General features: G+C 35.3%; 1 protein-coding gene across 1 annotated transcript; it reads right to left on the reverse strand.

Annotated features, from left to right (window-relative positions):
* Positions 1 to 3,029: 3,029 nt before the first annotated feature.
* On the reverse strand, positions 3,030 to 20,444 carry cd4-1 (CD4-1 molecule). Its single transcript, XM_067448927.1, has 11 exons — positions 20,311 to 20,444; positions 11,613 to 11,728; positions 8,471 to 8,564; positions 8,220 to 8,369; positions 7,980 to 8,123; positions 6,634 to 6,882; positions 5,881 to 6,252; positions 4,014 to 4,253; positions 3,821 to 3,927; positions 3,681 to 3,730; positions 3,030 to 3,495 (listed from the first exon to the last, which is right to left on the reverse strand). The coding sequence occupies exons 3-11, from the start codon at positions 8,523 to 8,525 to the stop codon at positions 3,465 to 3,467; spliced, it is 1,398 nt and encodes a 465-aa protein (XP_067305028.1). The 5' UTR covers positions 8,526 to 8,564; positions 11,613 to 11,728; positions 20,311 to 20,444; the 3' UTR covers positions 3,030 to 3,464.
* Positions 20,445 to 20,558: the final 114 nt, after the last annotated feature.

Raw genomic sequence — 20,558 nt, forward strand, 5'->3', positions numbered from 1 at the left:
AATAATATCCTGCTCATAATAAAAATAAGGTCATAGATCATAACACAGTCTCTGAGGTAAGTGTTTGTTACCTGAAGTGTTTGTCTTTTCATCCTGAAATGCGAGGCAAATGTTGGATCACAATAATTAGGAACCAGTTTCCACAAATCCCTTCACTCAATTGGGATGTTCTCTTTTCTTCTGGATGACAAGGGCAGTGACTGTAACATTGAGTGTGTTTTACAGTATTAGGTAGCTTATAAATCATATAGAATTCGTTATTTTGGAAATGTAAAAATGCATAAAGTTTTGTGTGATGGGTTGGTTTAGGGGTAGGGTTAGTATAGGGGGATATAATATGGTTTGAACAGTATAAAAACCATAACGTCTATGGTGAGTCCCCAAAAAGATAGGGAACCAGACATCTGTGTGTGTGGCCTGGTAAACCCTACATCATGGGGGCAAAATGTCCCCACAAAGATGGCAATATCCGAAATCCTTGTTCTTGTGGGAACACATTTTGGTCCCCATGAGGAAAACATCTTATAATAAATCACACTAAGTGATGTCTTTTGAAAATGTAAAATTGCTGAATATTTCCTATGATGGGTAGGTTTAGGAGGGTGTGTGTGTGTGTGTGTGTGTGTGTGTGTGTGTGTGTGTGTGTGTGTGTGTGTGTGTGTGTGTGTGTGTGTGTGTGTGTGTGTGTGTGTGTGTGTGTGTGTGTGTGTGTGTGTGTGTGTGTGTGTGTGTGTGTGTGTGTGTGTGTGTGTGTGTGTCTGTGTGTGAGAGATGGGTAGGGGCCATGTAGGGGGATAGAATGTACAGATTATACATCATTATACATCATAAAAAAGATTACGCCTATGGAAAGTCCCCATAAAACGTGGAAATACAATGTGTGTGTGTGTATGTCCGTACACACACACGCACACACACACACAGTCGCACACCGACCACCACGCACATGCACAGGACTCACACACACACATTGACATAAGTTCATTGATCTATGCTGTTCCAAAATTGACTTTTTTTAATTGCACAATTGAAAATGTGTTTTTTGTTTAAAGGCACACATGAATGTTTGTTTAATGCAGTTTAAATATAAAGTGGCTGTTTAAGCAATTGTGTTTTAAAATTAAAATTGATGATAAATTAATTTTTCCCTTTGCAGTTTGACTGGCCCATTTTACCTGAAACTCCGGCCCATTTTACCTGAAACTGTTCATGCAAAAAAAAGTTGGCATAGCTGATGTTTCAATAGGGCCTTAATAATTATATTTTAGTACATAATTTCAACACAAAAGTATCAGAAGAAAGAAGTCATTATTAATCATAAAAACACATGGGAAAGGCATATATGGTATTGTATTATTGTCCCATGCGATTTACCAAAAAGTGGCGCAGTTTAACTGATATCACCCTATTTCACCAGGCACCGAAAATTATTCAGAATTAAGAACACAAAGAATGGCCTTCTCGGCTGCCATAGTTGCACTCTAGCATTTTTTTACACACCCACCAAACAAGAGAAAACGTATCCCGGTTGCACGCCATTTCCATGAAACATGGCGTTCAAACTATTGTTGTGCATTGTCACAGTCAGAGCCCTAGGCTAAATCCTCCGAAATTGACCCTAAACCCTTTAAAAAGTAGACCAGAAATGAAAACGAGTCAGTGAATTCGGACAACATTTGAGTGTACATCAGCTGTACACCTGTGGCATATTGGGATAGCACTCAATATGTATACTATGGTCTCAGACACTACTAACAAATAGCTGTCCCTATCAAATAATGCCATATTTGAGGGTATAGAGGACGATTTTAGATAGTTTTTCCCTGTCTGTAGTTATTTCACTAACCTGTGCCTTGTTAATTTAAATAAGCTCCATGAGTTTGGAGTATTAAACTTCACGTATTAAACTCCACAGTCCAAGTGTTCTACCTCAATCTTCTTCGCCCATGTAAAACACCAGTGTTTGGTGTTTCTCCTGTGAGTTTGTGATTAAAAGTAATTCTATGTATTCCGCATCTTTGTTAGCTTTGTTACCATGTGACGTACCAACTAAAAGTGGTTAATTGGCTTGTAATCATACAGGGGAACACTTTACTGCTATAGCTATTTTTGTCAAATGGGCCTATACAATCATATTCTCCACCTCAGATTTTAGATCTGTTACTCTCACTCTCATATGTTTGCATATGTTAACTACAATGGCAAAAGCTGTTTTGAATCCCTTCTATGCTTTTCTGAGGTAAAAAGTCTTGTTTGGGGGCACCAGAATATTTCCTTTTAGTGGGTCCTTGAGGCCAAAATGTTGAGAAGGAAATACAATGTATTTTAATGTCTTCTTTTATTATTATTTCCGCCCAACTAAGAGACTTGAGTTAGAAAACCTTTTAAGAGCTATACAGGGGCTTAGTGTTTTTTCTTTTCTTTGTATGGCAGTGGTGATCTTTAGCACCTTAACCACCCCAAAGAACTGAAGAACCACTGAAAAACCATCATGGGCTTAACAGGTTCTTTATATGGTAGTGGTGCAATAGCACCTCAACCACCCCAAAAAACTTCTGAAGAAACATTATTTTTGTGTTGGTTAAGGTGTTTTTTCTGGTATTTGGGTATTTTCAATCACTATGCGTACACATCAATAATTCATCAGGGGGAAATGTAAATGTGTCTGATGTTAGCCAGATTTTCTTTCTTACATACTAGGCAGGTGGATGTGAAAAAAAGAAACAACCACAAATTTCATTGCACAAATACAAAACTAACATACCAGAATCTCCACAAATCCTCACAATTTTGATTGACAGCAACCATTTTTAACTTTCTAGAGAAGACATTCAAATTTTAATCATATGTTTTAATACTTTTAGTCCTGCTGGAACTGACTATTCCAGTCATGGGGTCCTCTGGAAGCAAATGATAACTGGCAAGGCTACTTCTCAATATTACAATCACTCTTCCATTTCAGATCAGCTTTATATTAAGACATTTTAGGGAATGACCATTTTACATTATCATTATTTTTCAGTGTTTTATTATTTATGTATTTTTTATCACATTTCTTAAAAATAAAAAAACAAGCAAAGGAGCAAAAAAAAAAAGTTAATATAAGTGTAGATTAAAAATATCAGCACAATATAAGGAGGCACTTTAGGCAATTTTAATATAAAATGTACAGATCCTTACAGCAACAGTTTGCTAATATGCCATGTTATTTACACCTGATACAGCATATTGCTTGATTTGCATATAACTACTTCCTGTCAAGCATGTTCAAGTATATATAGTGTGGTTATGAGAGTATTTCACAAAAAACAAAACACAAAAAAAAAACACATTAACAAAAGAAATACCAGTATCATCTGCACAATGAAGACAGTCAATTCTGGCACGAGAGGCTTTGTTCAGGCAACTGTACATTAACATGACTATTTGGGAATTCAGTAATAAAATTAAAAAGCAGAGGATCCTCAGGTCTTGTAGAATCCCTTTGGCTGAGGACTAAGACAGAGAGAGACAACCAAACATGATGATGAGGATGCATGTTCATATATTCATTCTGTTCATATGTTCATATACTCGTTATACAATTGATAAAGATGATATTTATTTGTATAATAACATTTTTTTTTTCTGTAAAAATATATATTATTTTGAAATCAGCAATTGATAACCACCAAACTCACTTGCTTTTGCAGCAGCAGAATCTGGTCTTGCGTCGTCTGTACATCATCATCTGTAAAGAAGAATGAAAGGCATTTGATTTTCACCTTTCAAAAACTTCCTGAATGACAGCAATGAGTTAAAACCACTTGTTAACATTTACCTGTTTGTGTCTGCGAATGCCTATGAAGACGACAACAAGGAGCAAGATGAAGCCCACAACTCCACCGATAATGGCGACACAAAGCCAGATGTCCACTGGAGCTTTCTCTGTGAAACAATTTATTGACAGCAGAAGTGTTACACATTTTATTGCCCATGTATCACTCTCTCCCTCTTTCATTCACTTCTCTTACCAATCTTTAATGAAAGCATAGCATATGTCAGCTTCGTATAATTTTTCTTGAGTTCACATGTCCATTGGCCACTGTGTTCCATTTTCACTTCCGGGATGGACAGAAAAGATGAAGAGGGAAGTGTGGAGCAAGTGCGGCATTTCAATTTAATCTCAAGGTCATCCGCAATTGGATGTCCTAATGTGCATGTCAGATTCACCTTCTTGCCTTCATATACTCGAGGACCTTCAGATGAGGAAACTAAAAGAAGCAGAAATTTAGACTTCAGAATGAACAAAAAATAAATATTTGCATTATGAAGTTTCAAGCCATAATTTTGTAATTATTGACACACAGTGAACCTTTATTCATCCAAAGTATTTCAGTGTCCAGTGTCAATTTGGTTGGGAAGCTACAAGTTACTCATAATTTAAAGGAACACTGTACGTTTCTGCTTATTAAAAAGTTTTACTTCGAATAACAAAAAAAACTGTTTAAAATTACTCACAAAGCCAATGTGGTAACTACAGTCTAATAAAAGCTTATTTATTTTATATGGGATCACATAACAAGACTAATAGCAGCTGTATCTCCTTAACTCCTTAACACTTTTACTTGTCAAATAAATGAATAATAGTAAAACTAAAAACATTTTAAAAAGTGCACCCACACCGCTAGGTGTCAGTATAAGAACATTTCTGTTTTATCTTGACTAATTGTAATCATAGATATGAAGGTTATATAGATATGCATGTCACCGTTGGCCGGAGTGACTGCGGATATGCCCACTCAGTGGCAAAAAGACTGAACGGCAGCATTAGTTTTCAGCGTCAATGCCACAAAAAACACACAAAACACATCTAAAACGAGAAAGAGATTGGAGATTGACTGTATAAATAGCCTATATAAAGCCGTAGAAAAGAGAAGAAATGTATCTTTGCATTTCCCAGAAAAAAACTGGACTACAGGCAGTGAAATGTGGATTTGCAGTTATCATTTTGTGTCTATATGTTTAATTTTGGGGTAAAATCATAGCATAAATTGTATTGGTATAAATTGTATTGACAAGTCATGAATTAAGTATTACCCAGCTTATAATCTGAATAAATTGGATGTTTTTAAACAAACACTGACAAAAATTATACGAGTTTTAGGGCTGGACGATATGACGATATAACAGTAAAAAGTCATCACCTGTACTTAGACCTATCTATGTTGTGTTTATATAAAACATTCACAGGTAATTTGATTAATGTATTTCTCCAGCATTGAAATGCAGGCACATATAGCCCAAATGTTGCGTGTCAGAGTATTGTGAATTAGCCTTTGGCTATGAACACTATGATACTGACATGGGATTGCTTAAAGAAGATAATCTATGTTTACTGTATCTGTCCCTATTAAATAAACTATAAATAAATAAATGTCAGGAAACACAATTCCTGGTGGCATGTCATGGATCACTGGATCTTTGGTAAGTTGTAAGGAACACTACATTCTAGTCCAACCTTCAATTTAAACTGGTAATTTAAAATTGCTATAGAAATGATTTTCTAACGCTGGTCTAGCCTGAAATATAAACTTTTTTAATGCTATTTAAGCATAGGAAACAACATTTATGGTACAGTTCATGTCAGAATATTTTGCTGAGTGGAAATTAATTTAATGTGAGAACTGCAAACATTTTAGGTTTTCAGGAAATCTCCATTCAAGTAGATAGGACTTGGTCTAAGCCTGAAATATCTTCCTAAGGCATTGCAAATATGGCCACAGAGTGAACACACTTTGACTTAAAAAACTAAAATATTATGGAAGTGCTGTCACGATATTGACTGAAAATAGCAGTTAGTTACTAGACTAGACCCCCAACACTCGTCATTTCACCTACATTTCAGAACCTCCACCTTGACTTTACTGCTGAGGTTCTTGCTGTTGAACTTCAGGTTACAGGTGTACTCTCCCCTGAACTTCTCTTCTACAGGCAGATTAAAAAATAGATCCTGGTCTTTTATCTCTCTTTCCATTGTTTTGTAGTCGTCATGCGTTGGGACCCATTTGACCACTGGACCAACGCTGAGGTTGAGGAGAAGCCTCTGCAGCGATGGGTCGCTGTCAGGAGTGAAGCTCCAGCTACCACCCTGGAGGCCAGTGTTATTTAACACGGACCAGGGAATGTTAGAAGACAGGGAACATGGAATGCGGACTGTAGAGGACGGGGAGACAGATGTATAAATCGGATCTGGTGGAGGAGGAGAGAGGTCTAGAGCAAAAGAGATGACATGAAAGGGAACATAATTATTATTACTATTAAAAACTTGTTCCAGCTTTTGACATAAAATAAACAAATAATAATAAAAAAAATTAGAATAACACAAATAAAATTGCATTTATAATTTTCATATTGAAATTATATTAAATTGTTTACATTTAGCATGAAAACAATTATTCTGCTAAGTGTGCTAAGACATATCTGCTAAATATGTCTGACATATTTCACTATATTATATAGGATTTTGACTGTAATCATCTTCTATGTTTCTTTTGTATTATACATTCCTTATTGCTTTGTAAGCAACTCTAAGAATGCGAACACTGTAGTAAGTGGATAGATGCACTGCGTGTTTAACACACAGAGTCTCACCTATTACAGAAACAGTTGTTGTTGCTCGAGCTTCCTTCCCATCATAGTCCACCTTGCATGTCCAAACACCACTATGACACCTGGACACATTGTTGACTGAAATTTTCTTTCCACTTCGCACGATTTGACTACAATCAGAGTTTTGGGGTGAAATCCATGTTACACTGGTCTTGACTGAACTAGTGTCCAGTTTACATTCCAGAGACAGAGAATCACCAGACATCACAGTCGGCACTTTGGGAATGGTGACTGAAACAGAGAAAAGGGGGAGAAAGGTGCAATACAGCAATGTTTGAGAATCTTATCATGTAACGTGTTAGGTTATATAGCCTACACCAAAAATGTCAAAGTGTATGTGAGAGTGGAGTAATACAATATACAATTGAATCTTTGCCTTTATGAGTGTAGTATGGAGATTGATGATTAGAGAATATTTTGCGGGGGGGTGCAGTGTTCATATCCTGACTGAATCAAGCTCAACAGTAGGTGTCATTTCCTCATCTATTTGAAAAACCAACTTATAGAACTTGACCAAATAGTTCACCAAAAATGGAAAATTCCTTTAATCGTTTATTTTAACGTGTTTGACTTCTGTGGAATGCAAAAGAAGGTGTATTTATTTACTTATGTTTTTTATTTGTTTGTTTGTTTGTTGTCATGTCCAGTGACCCCACTGATTTTAATTGTATAGACAAAAAAAATCTTCAAAATGTGAAGAAAGAATGACATAAGAATGAAGCAATTTTTGAGAAAATTAAACATTTTCAATCTCTTTAAGAGATTATGTGGCTGTATATGTCTCTTTTCTACTTTTTGCTTCTCACACACACACACACACACAAACACACACACACACACAACCACACACACAACCAGAGGTTAAAGTGGGCCAGAATGGTCTGGAACTGCGATCTGGCACCTCAGATAAATAAATAAAATTAATAAATAGATCCAGCAGTCATAGCGTGAGAAACTAGCTGAACCAGACCTCTGACCATGTGAACGGAACTGCTAACGACTGTAATCAGGGCTGTAGCCAGCTATGAGGTCGCAGTGGTCCAGACCTCAGGATTTTTCAAAGGTGTATAAATGTTGTAAAGTAATTTAATCATATTAGCCATAAGATAATTAATGTGTGTGTGTAAATAATGCAAATTAATTTATTAAAGGTTCTAGTAGTCGTAGCGTTCTTAGCCTTCAGTGACTATAGCCTTCTTTAAAAAAAGGCGTCATTTTTTTTGTTGCACCTACACAAAATGTGAGGGTCCCACTTCAACCTCTGCACACAACACACAACGCACACGCACACGCACACACACACACACACACACTGTATTTTGTATTACCGTGGTACAGCTTGTAGGTCTTTTCGAAAACAGACGTTAGTACATGTTGTCTACAATGCCAAACTTTAAAATCAGATTCTTGTACTGGTGAGATTTGGAGAGAGTAATTCGGTAGCAGAGAAACATGCGTCTTAACATCTTTCCCTTCAAAAGACAAACATACATGTGCAGTTATATCAAACATGTAACCTGATTATTATTGGGGAGTAAAAAGGCATGAACTCTGTAAATGTATCTTACCCTTTTGGATCCCACTCTGAGGGTTCCTCATGATAGTTGGTTTTTCTTCTGACTCGCGGTGCCAGTTCACGTAAACATTTTCTGCTTTTATCGATAAATCTCTAGGTAGGATAGCGGTCCCTCCTATCTGTGCGTAAATTACCATGCTTTCTGATGATAGAACAACACATCGGTCAGAACTGAAGAATGCTTTACAGGCTGCATTTCACGCATTTCGCCGCAGAACAACTGTCGAGGTATTTACAACTCACCTTGCGCTTTGAGAAATCGAACGAACAGCGATATTAGTATCCAAGAAAACATCATTCTGTCCTCAGAGAAGAGCCAGAGAGGATGAAGGGTGATCTGGAAGACATAGCCATAGAGAAATGCATCACCAAGAGCATCACATTACATAAAGGAAGGAAGGGGCTTGTGGTGGGCTCTGATTTTTTGAGTGATGAGGGAAACAGTCACAGAAACAGAGCAGGATGGTGAGGGGGAGACAGAAACTTTGTGGTGGGCTATTGGTTACAGACATAAAGGAAGACAAGTGCCAGTGAAGAAACATGAAAGAACAACAGCTAGAAAGAGAGAAAGTCGAGATGCAGAGAGGTGTGTCTGTGGTGGGCTGAGATTGTACGGGGAGTAAACTCGGATCCCTCTCGTTTTCACCTCTTCACTTCCTCCTCCAAAACACCCCCTCTCTTCCTCCCTTGTTCCACGAAAGGCGGATCTCTCCACGCTTACACATTAAAAAAAAACACCACATGGCACTGCTGGTGGTGTCGCTGAGCTTGGAGTGCGGTGTGCGTTATGTGTGTTATATCTGATCTTGGCTTTTGTTCTCTTTTTGTGCATGCGATTCACACAAATCTCTCCTTTTACCTCTGAAGAGATTGACAATTCAAACTTTAAAAATGCAGACTGATTTTTTTACAATGAGCGCTCTGTAAATTGTTTAGTTTTTGAATTTAATGTGCAATATTCTTTATATTTCTCATATTTAGTTTCCGAAATTAGCAACGGGAAGAAAATGGGTTTGATTCCTAAGGGATGCATGAAATTATAAAATACTGTTTAATTGCAAATTACACTTTTGGTATAACCGTCTGCCAAATACATAAATGTTTTTGCACATTTAAGAAAAAATATATTCATATACCATGAAATGATATTGTTAATTCTTTCACAATTTTGTTTTTATAATATTTTGATATTTACCTGTCCAACACTGAGAACAAAATGGCTGTTTATATTCGATCTATCAAGATTCACAGCATTGAATTTATATATAAAGCAAGCTTTTATGAAAAAAGTAGGACTTGTTTCTGCATGTGATCATTTGCACCCATAGAACTGCGTATACAAAAGTACACCAAGTACACAAAAGTATATAGAATAATTTACTTTAAATTTGCAAATTTTTAAAATGCGGATTTATGCAAATGATGCATATGGAATGTACGTTTAATAATATTTAAGTGGGGTAAAGGCCCTTTATGATATGGCTTAAATTGGTTAATTTCAGTATGAAATAGCGCCATTCTCCACACAAAAAAAAGATTGATCAATGCTAATGAAATCATTAATCAGCGGCTCTCAGGCTCTCAGTGATCGGTGGTTGAATCCTGGGAATGTAAGCTGCTTTAGATAAAAAAGTCATATGAATAAAAGTAAATGCAATTATAATAGTTTCAAGCATTTGTGTGTAAGGTTTTAGGTGCAATGTTTTTATTGTTCTGGTTCTGAATTAAAAGGTCCGGTAGCACTTTAGTTTAGGGTCTAATTTTCAATATTAAGTAGTTGCTTATTAGCATGCATATTACTAGGATATTGGCTGTTTATTAGTACTTATGAAGCACATGTTAATACCTCATTCTGCACGACCTTATTCTACATTCCTAATCCTAACCAGTTCCTATCCGATACCTAAAAGTAACAACTACCTTACTAACTATTAATAAGCAGTAATTAGGAGTTTATCGAGTGAATAGTTAATAGTTAGTTAATAGTGAGAATTGGCTAATTTAAATTGAAAGTGTGTCTACATTTTTCTTCCATTTTGCAGCCATTAATTACTAAACTACTTGATGCAGTTGAACTTAGCACTTAATGAACGTTTTAAGTGGAGCAAAAAAGGGTAAGAAATGAGGGAAAAGTTTGTGAAGAATGAGAAACAGAAACAGAGGAAGGAGAAGCACACAAAGAAACTCAAACGATAGATGTAGAGATAAAGACAGCCAGAGACTGCACCTGAACAACTAACCCAGAAAGACAGATGATCAGGGCTGTGGTCAGGATGGAGGTTAAACAGTAAACAGACACACAGAGATGGAGGACAAGGGAGGGGAACATTAGCAAGAACTTGAAACAAGACTTTCAGAAAAAAAAGTAATGGACTTTATGAAGTAAGCATTTTTTTTTCTGGGAGATTGAGATAAAATAATTCAAATCATATTCAAAGCTATTTTAATGCTCTACATTTACATTTAATCATTTAGCAGACGCTTTTATCCAAAGCGACTTACAAAAAGGGGAGAGCAATAGAAGCAACGAAACAAACAAGGCCAACAACCTGCAAGAGCTGTAAGAAGTCTCAGTTAATCGAGCACAGTACACAAACTATTTTTTTTAAATTCTTTTTTTAAGACAAACAAACAGAAATTTTAATTGGATAGTTAAGTGCTAGTCTTTATTGGTCAGGTGCAATTGGAAAAGATGTGTCTTAAGATGTTTTTTGAAAATGGCTAGAGACTCGGCTGCACGAATTGAGATCGGCAGGTCATTCCACCAGGTGGGAACGGTCCAGGAAAAGGTCCGTGAGAGAGATTTCATGCCCCTTTGGGATCTACTACTCGAGTGCTATTAATTCAGTTTCGTACTAAGGATGGTGGAAATATAAACACTGATTTCTTAATATCATGAATGTGATTGATCATGTTTTAATAGATCCGAAGTCAGTCCTTCGGTCCATTTTCACAGCATCGCATTCACCAGGAGAATATACGTCTGTTTTACTAACCCTTGTACATCTTATGTCTTATGTTATATATTGTGTATTTTTAACACATGTAACACATATGCCGTCAAATTAATCGAACTGAAAATATAAAGAGTGTAAAGTTTCATTCCTGTTAATTTTATTTTTTTATGTAATTCATCCATTCATTTCTACAGCATTATAGACTACACAGTAAATAATGTAGGTTCATAAAAAAATTGACTTTAAGGAAATGTAACTTTGAAAAAGGTTTTTTAAAAAAAAGAATGTATCCCCTATTCTGATCTAGAGAAGCATAAAAAAAGTTCAAATTAAATAAAATCATTCATAATAAAAAAAACTGATTAATGTTTCCATGTGTAGTTAAACAGTTTATAATTAAATGTACATCTTTGTGTAAATATACTCACCTTCTGAGCGAAACACTTTATTGTTCCTCTTCAAAGTTGTGCAGCGGATGTGTTCACTGACAGGCCAAAATATTTCTATTTAACCTTCGTTGACGCCTCCCCTCAGTCTGATTGGCCTGAGAGGTAAAAAAAAAACGTCCGGTTATATACATGGGGCTGTTGAATTAAATCGATTTTGTTTTAAATATATTTGGTTATAAATTTTGCCCCTTTTTCCATAGAAAAAAGTTGTCACTTGATAATGAGTATGATAATTACTTTTTTATCCACTTTATTTCTCCCTCCAAAACATTATTGTTAGAACAACATAATCTTTTCATCGTCATGTGACGCACAAAAAAGTTCTGAGTATTTTATCTCATTTTATTATCAAATAAAGGACAACATGTTTTCTGAAACCTTTATGTATTCTGAACAGCCTATTTTATATATAGCCTTTTCTCTTTTTGAGGTTTATGGTTTGTTTGCCTCATCATTGTTCAACTGACTCCATTATGTCCATTTATACTTTTAAATGTCCTTGTCCTATTAGTTTATAGAGCTATTGATACGTTTTATACTCCAATCCATTTAAAAACACTTTTTTATTACCAATGAACATCCTTACCAGCACGCAACCCTCCGAGACCCGACAGAATAAACTCTATTCACTTCTGTTTCTATAAAATTTCTATTCCTCTATTCTCTTTCAGTTGTTCCATTTTCCTTAATTTTCTGCATGAATCAGAACATATTTGGTATCGATCAGATGCCTACTCTAATATTATTAACCTGCACTTGAAACTGGAGTGTGTGCGCGGCTTCAGCAAATATGAGGGGAATGTTACAACATATAATGACTGTACTATAAACAGATAATTCAGTGTAATTTGTATAAAAAAATTAAAAAACTGTAACCTGTACTAATGATCTCGTTTAACATCACATACAGACTTTAACATTTTTAGCTGAACGTTCACAGATCCATTTGATTTGACAGAAAATTTGAATAAAACGTAGATTCATATTTTCTTGATTTAAATGTTATTTCATAAAAATAAAAAAAAAGTGAAACTCATTTTATTTATACTTATGCAATATGCAATTATGAGGCATATATGAAGATTAAAATGCATTCGAATATAGATATGAATGGATTGCTTATAAAGAAGCAATGCAATGGATAAACTGAAGATTGCCGTTTCTTATATTATTAAAATAAATAAATAAACTTCTAAAAATGGACTGATCTCATACACACTGTGTATAAGTGTGTTAACTTTATTTTTTAATGAATAAGGTTTCTCTGTCATGTAAAACTTCTACTAAAAGAGGAACTAAATCAAACCAATGCGGTTCCTTAAAGGAAAAAACTTACTGAAATGAAAGCTAAAGAATACGATATGAAGACAAACAGTGTTTAGGAAAAGAGAACAATGATTTTTCAAAAACAACGAAAGAAAAAAGTATGTCAAGTCAGCTTCTTTTTACACAGTTCTTCTCTTTAAAGCTCCTCTTCTCTTCAGATGTATCTCTTACATTTATAGTTTCCAACTCCAAATCAAATACATCATGAGCCCAAATACATTTACTTCTTATTCTGATAATTGTATTAGATTTGCATTAAAGCATTTCACAAGTCTTAATACACACCTATTTAAACAAGCTGCACATTTAAAAACAAAGGTTCTTCGGCCGTTCTTTGCAGCACAATGGCTTTGGCAACGAATGCTTTTCTTAATAAGAAAATCTAAAACATGCTACAGGCTTACATACTGATATCGTTGGATAGTCCTTGAAGTTCCGCAAAGAACTTTTTCTGTGTTGGTCTTAACAAAACTGCACAAAATCAATGCACTTGTGCTTTAAAGAACCCAGAAACTAATATGCTGACATGATGTACTCATAAAGATGGTTCTTCATCTCCAAAAAGGCATATGACCAACTGAAAAACATTTCAGCGTTGGTTCTTCTTAAGAAAAGCATTCTTTGCAGCACATTGGGTTTGGCAAAGAACGCTTTTCTTAAGAAGAACCAATGCCGAACGATTTTTTTAGTTGGTCATATGCATTTTTGGAGATGAAGAAACATCTTCATCTGAGTACATCATGTCAGCATATTAGTATTTGGGTTCTTTAAGGCAAAAGTGCTTTGATTTTGTCACAGTTTTGTTAAAACCTACACAAAAAAAGTTCTTTGCGGAACTTCAAAGACTATCCAACGACATGTAACATGTTTAAGAGTGAATAAAGCATCTGCCTTTAAAAGAATATCTACATTAAAGAAAAGCGAGAGAGAGAGACAGGTACGGCAGAGCATCTTTCAGCGCTGTAGGATAGGGGTGGTTTGCTAAGGGGAACCACATGAAGGTTGAAACAAACATGTTGCCTGCCTCACATCTGTGTCTGAGGTTTCACCTCTCTGTCATTCTCGCTCTTCCTGCCGTGCTCAGTTCATCTTGTTCAAAAAAATACCTTTTGCTTCATAGTTCTTTACTCCTTAGATCACTATTTTCTCTCTCTATCGCTATCTATCTATCCATCCATCCAGATTCTCCTTGATTCTCGTTTTTCTCGTGAAGCTGAAAGGAAAGACCCATTTTAGAGGGATCCCTCATTACTCACACAGGCTGAAAAGGTGTCGAGACACCAACATAATCATTACTGAAAGAAAGCAAGCAAGAAAAGTGGGCGATTTATTTCAATATGTCCCATACAGGTTTTCGTTACGTGTTTCCCCTTCAGCAAGTCATTTCTGTGTTCTTGAAGAAGATAACTGATATTGTCTTCAGCTCCCACACATTTTACCTTATAGCTTGTATGAAGGACTTTTTGAGGCAAATAATCAACACTTTATCTGAAATCTTTGCCTGTTTTGCTAAAATTAGCAATAACTGTGTGCGTATATTGTGAGAGAATCGCCATGGCTGCGTGACTAACAGGGGATCCCTCCAGATATTACATTTCAGAAACGTTTAGTGATTCACACACGTCTGCTTAAGACTGTGGGCCGTAGGAAATGTTGAAGAAGTCTGAGGAGTGCAGAGTGCTGAGGAAGGCTAAGATGGACGCCACATAGCTTCTGGTTTTCTAGAAGTGTTTCACGTGGTGAACAGGCTGTTTTGGAAAAGCGAGTGGAAATAACATAGAAAGACAAATTGTATTTTTTTTTTTTTCATTCTTGAGTTGTCAGTTACAAACCTCCTCCATTAAATGAAGTCCTGTAGGTTTGAAATGCAAGTAATGCTAAATGTCAGTGGAAAGAGATGTCGAGAGAATGAGAGATTACTGACATTTGCTCTGAGGCTTACAAAAAAGTTTATTTTTAGATTAATGTACAGAAGATTAGATCATATTTTAGACTGTACATTTCGAAACCTCAGAGTATAGATAATGATTCTGTTCCATTGCGTAATTTGTGCGTTCACGCCATTTTATTTCTTGCACGTTGCGGTTTTCTGTTGATGGGCTTATGGGTAAATGGCCCTTCCTATGAATGTATTTGGGTATTTTCAGAGAAATGTTTAAAAAAAATCATACATATTTTCAGAAATCTGCCATCTGTAACATCATTTCCTACTCATTTTTGTTTTGAAGTAGCGTTCCTCTGAATGTAAAATTTATATTTAAAAAAAATTGTGGCTGTCATACATTTCACATCTGGTTAAGATGATGCTTGTTTACTGCATTGATGGAATGAATCACCTGACATCCCCAGTGTCTTCTAAAAGAGGAGTTAAAAAATATTTAACATTTAAAAAACAGCCTATTGGATGACCATCCATAAAGTCAGATTTGATGTTTTATTTCTTGTGAATTACATTTTCTGTTCCAGAATGAAACGAACGGTCAGGTTGGAAAACACTCTGACAAAATGTGTGGTATGTGTGTGGGACAAAGCTGAAGTGAGAGGATGAGAAACAGAGAAAAATGTCTGTATGACACACTTTGTGAAAGAGGGAATCCTGCTCTCATTATGAAAATGGCTCCCTCCTTCATAACAGCAGCACTCTAACACCAAAATCAAACACAGATTCACTCTCTATTTTTAACTTGTTAAGGTCACCGTTTCACACTCACATGCTGCAGTAATGAAAATGAAGGGTCGCACCCATTGTGATGTAACACTGGACCACTCAAAAAGGTTTCCTTAACTTTTAAAACACAATAATCATATTCATTTAATACCTCCATCCCATGCAAAATCTATGAAACACATACTTGCTCTGGAATCAGGATGCTGACTTAAAGGGATAGTTTACTCCAAAATAAACATTTTGTTACTTACTCATGCTCAAATTTTTCTAAAACTGTTTGTTTCTTCTGCTGAACACAACAAAAAAAAGATATTTTGAAGAATATGGGTAAACAAGCAGTTGACGGTAGCCATTATTGTATAGAAATAACAATATTATGAAAGTCAATGAAGCCCATCAACTGTTTGGTGTCCGACATTCTTCTTCTTTTGTGTTCAGCATAAGAAAGAAATTTATACAGGTTTGGAACAATTTAAGGTTGAGATTTGTCATTTTTGGGTGAACTATCCCTTTAATGATTTACTGACTTTTTTTTTGTCATTTACAGTCAAAGAAGGATTCTGGACTGAATTCTCAGAACAACAAGAGAGCCGGTGATCTTATTTAAAAGTACATAAAATATCGTAAACTTATCATAACTTTCATTATATTGATAATACATAATGACTCTATCTATCCAATGACTCTAGCTTCTGAAATAAGTAACATAAGGATTTAAATTAAAGCTCTAAAAAATTTACATCATTGTGCCGTTAACTACTCTTTCTACACAGTTGTCCGACTGATTCCTTTGATTCATGTTGATTCCTTAAATTTAGAGTACAAACATCTGCTGAGTGCTGACTGCACTTTATTTAATGAAGGAGTGCCATTATATTAAAGATTATTTATGTGTGGCACATTACTTATGTACGTTGTCCAAACTCTTCATAAGATGACAATCTGCATGTATGCACAACTGGTTTTAAGCCATATATATATATATATATATTGCTGTGTGTCAGTAGGAAATATCAGTTTACATTTCCAAACATTCTTTTTGCCATAAATTGTAATAATGGAGTGAGATTTGTGTATGCACACAAACACAACAAGTCTGACAACAGCAGGTACGTTCCACACGGAGATCTGGTCTCACCATCATCAAGTCCATCTGGGATTACATGAACAAACAGAAAAAACTGAAACAGACTAAATCCACAAGAACTGCGGCAACGTCTCCAAGATGCCTAAAGAAACCGTCCTGGAAAGCTACAGTACTTGCGTAAAGGATGCTTTTGAAAATAATATCATAAATAGATTTGTTATCAATTCATTTCTATTAACTAAATCAAATCAGTATTTAATGTGACCACCCTTTGCGTTTGAAACAGCTTTTGTCCTAGCTACACTTGCACATCATTTTTCAGGTAGCTTTGCAGGATGGTTTCTTAAGCATCTGAAAACGTTGCAGCAGTCATGGATTTAGTCCGTCTCAGTTGTTCTGTTTCTTCATGTAATCCCATACGGACTTGATGATGGTGAGATCAGATCTCTGTGTGGAACACACCGGCTTTTGTAAGACTCCTTGTGCAAAATCAAACTGGATTATTACGAAATAAAGGTAAAAGCAATGTTTGGAAATGTAAACTGATATTTCCTACTGACACACACACTCTACAGCAAAACATTTTTTTGTGTGTGCGAAAAAATGTACATGCCTAAGACTTTTGCACAGTACTGAATATAACATACATTATAGATAATGGCTAATGGCTTATTATAATTTTTTTTATTAAAAAATAAGCTGTTTTGCATGATGCATTACCCATTGTAATGCATTTGGTATACACAATGTGTGCACAAACAGCTTATGCTTGATTTAATGATTGTGCTCATTTAATACATTCATTGTGCTAGTGTATGTCTTGAAGCATTTTGTCCTCCACTTCAGAGTTGTGTTTCTATCTCTGAACAAGTGCCGCTCCTCACTCTATCTCTATACCGGCCGCTGCATTAAACAGCAAACGACTTATAATCTGTTGTTTTATGCTGTTATTATTAATACTGCTGTATTTATAACCACAAAAAAACAATAGTTGGGATAACACTTTATTTTAAGGTGACGTAGTTACAAGCTATATGTAATTACTATAGTAATAACAGTAAATTACGCATAATTAAAAGGAACTAAAACAAACCCTAAACCTATAAGCACATGTCATTTGTTAAATTATTGTGTAATTACACATGAACAATGTCACCTCAAAAGAAAGTGTAGCCCTAAGTGATTTTTTTTTTTTTTTTTTAAGTCAATAGTGTATCTGGTATTTTTTCACTGTGTGCTGAGGTCAAAAGCATTCTTGATGTGTTGAATTTTGGAAAGATGTTTTGATGATAGATTTGCATGTAAACTTTTTTTTTTTAATTGTACATCTGGCCATGACACCACAAGACAAAGTCGCCAAAATCTAATAAAGCTCTTACAGTACAGCTGTCTCTATACATGCCGCTAGCAGGAGAATAGGTTATTGTTGCATAAAGTCAGTGTATATCTGTAAAGTCATATGCATGAATGATATTTTCAGACTACAATTAGCATGACATTAAAAGCATGTAAGATGACCATACCCTGCCATTTGCGAGTAAATTGCTATAACCTGATAAATCTACATGACATCTTCGACATGCTTGCATGCTTTACTACGTTTTATTCGCCTGATGGAACGCAATGTGTTGGACCCTTGAATAAAATCCTTATATTGATGTTATCACGTCGGATACAGACCTACTTTTATGTTTTGTTTGTGATTTGCCTCAACGATCCACAAACAAAACCAGATCTTTAACGAAAAGTCAGCGATGTCTGCCAGTGACGCACAGTTGCTTTTTTATGATCTGTTTGTATTTCTATCGTAACTCATTTTCCCTGGAGAACACAAAGTGGCCTCAGAACGTTATTTGGACACCTAAACCACACTTTAAAACATGAATACCATTGCACTAGATAACAAAATATCACATTAAATGGCATTTATATTGTGTTTTTTTTTAATTAGTTATTTTAAGTGATAAAACTATAGATTTACATGTTCAAATGAAGATTAAACAAGTGTTTGGATACGTTTGGATTTTTAGACGAGTTAATGTGATGAGCTACACCTGTGGTTACTCTGGTTGGACACCTGACTTCGTACATCCACTAAAAAGCCTCTCAATAGCAATGTTGAATGTGTACATTTGGCAGACTTTCATCCAAAGCAACTTGCATTGCATTCAATTGCATTTTATCAGGTTCATGCAGCTCCTCCATGGGAATCAAGCCTTGTTTGAGCTACAAGAATCAGAACAGTTAGTTAATGAGGAAAGCTCTAGCCGCATTTTTTATGCAGATGCCGCTTGCATTGATATTTTGTATCTAATGCAATGACATTCATTTTTAAGTGCTCACAGTATAGAAAACATTATGATAAACTGTAGTTAATGTGGACGGATTTCCATTAGTAAAATTGGGTGAAGGATCAGAGGGAGTCTATTAAGATAATTCCTAGTGCAAAAGCTGTCAACATTCTTCTTTTCCTGCACAGACAGCAACAAACAGAGAAAGGCCAGCATTTTAGAGAAACCCGTACCTTAAAATTTTGAAACAATATATCTAGTAAGTGATACAGGTATACTAGTTACTTGAGCAAAAAAAATTCCATTTAAATGTAAAAATTGTCAAATTTTGTGAATTACGTTTATGAAATTTTGCTGTTTCTGTTCACTATTACCTAAATGTAAAACATAAATAAATAAATCACTTTTATGTATCTCAATGACCTCAAATAATTAAAAGTAAGCAAATACAAAAGTATTCAATCGGACCGTGAACAGTACATACGACACAAGACTGTTCACAAACCAAAGTTCAGCTAATCACACAAGACTATAAAACACTAAACCTGAACACTACTTAAAGTATTTGATTTAATCTTCACCCAGTTTATAAGAGTTTGTCTGTCGACAACAAACAATATTTGAAGTAATGGTCTGTATTGAGGCCTTGGCCTACAGAAAAATTAGTATTAAACACAAGTGACTTAACACGAAGCTTAATATCTGGTAATATTCTGCAAAGTGAAAACTAACACGTTTAAATATTGTATGTCTTCAACAATTTGTAACAACATAACAAATACACATTGACACACACAATAATTTAGTATGCAGTAAGACTTTCAGAAAGAAAGAAAAAAACAACCCCAAACATTTAGTATAGACTACTATGTCTGTATATCAATACATCTAACAATGTTTTTTCTAATGGTTGTTATCATCCAGTTATTACACTTATTAATCATTCAGTAGGCTACCATGATTACTACAGACAGCACACCAAAAAACGTCAGCTCTGCATCCGAAACCATCGCGCAAAACTTCACACTACGATGCAATTTTAAAACATTAGGCTAGGACCACCATATTATTTTAATGAACAAAACAAGCTGCTTGTAAAAATCATTCACTAACAAACACCTCTCTACCACTGTCATTTTGTAAGAAATATTGAAAAGCTCATTGTTTGTGTCAGAGATTTAGCTGAAGACAAAACACCATAGGCTTTATAGCCTACGTGAAAACACATAGGCTATTAGACATGCAGACTAATAATTTGAAACAAACAGCATTTTGTGTTTGCCATAGTAAAAGAACAATACTTACAGTTATGATGAAATGAGAGAGTGTGTGTGTTCTGTTCAGCATCTCAGAGCTACACTGACATTTTCTTTCAAACACACTCAGTCACACATACTGGGCAGGAAACTGCAACGTGATTAGCGCACCTCTATGCTCGCTCATGTGTCTGTGTCGCATTCCTTTGTTTTTACTTTGACAGTTCAGTTTTAACCTCTATATCAGTGCCACACATCATTTATCACACCAAAGGCCTTCCGTCAGCATCAGCGAGC

This window comes from Pseudorasbora parva, chromosome 7, assembly GCF_024679245.1.
Source record: "Pseudorasbora parva isolate DD20220531a chromosome 7, ASM2467924v1, whole genome shotgun sequence".
In the NCBI taxonomy this organism is placed as follows: domain Eukaryota; kingdom Metazoa; phylum Chordata; class Actinopteri; order Cypriniformes; family Gobionidae; genus Pseudorasbora; species Pseudorasbora parva.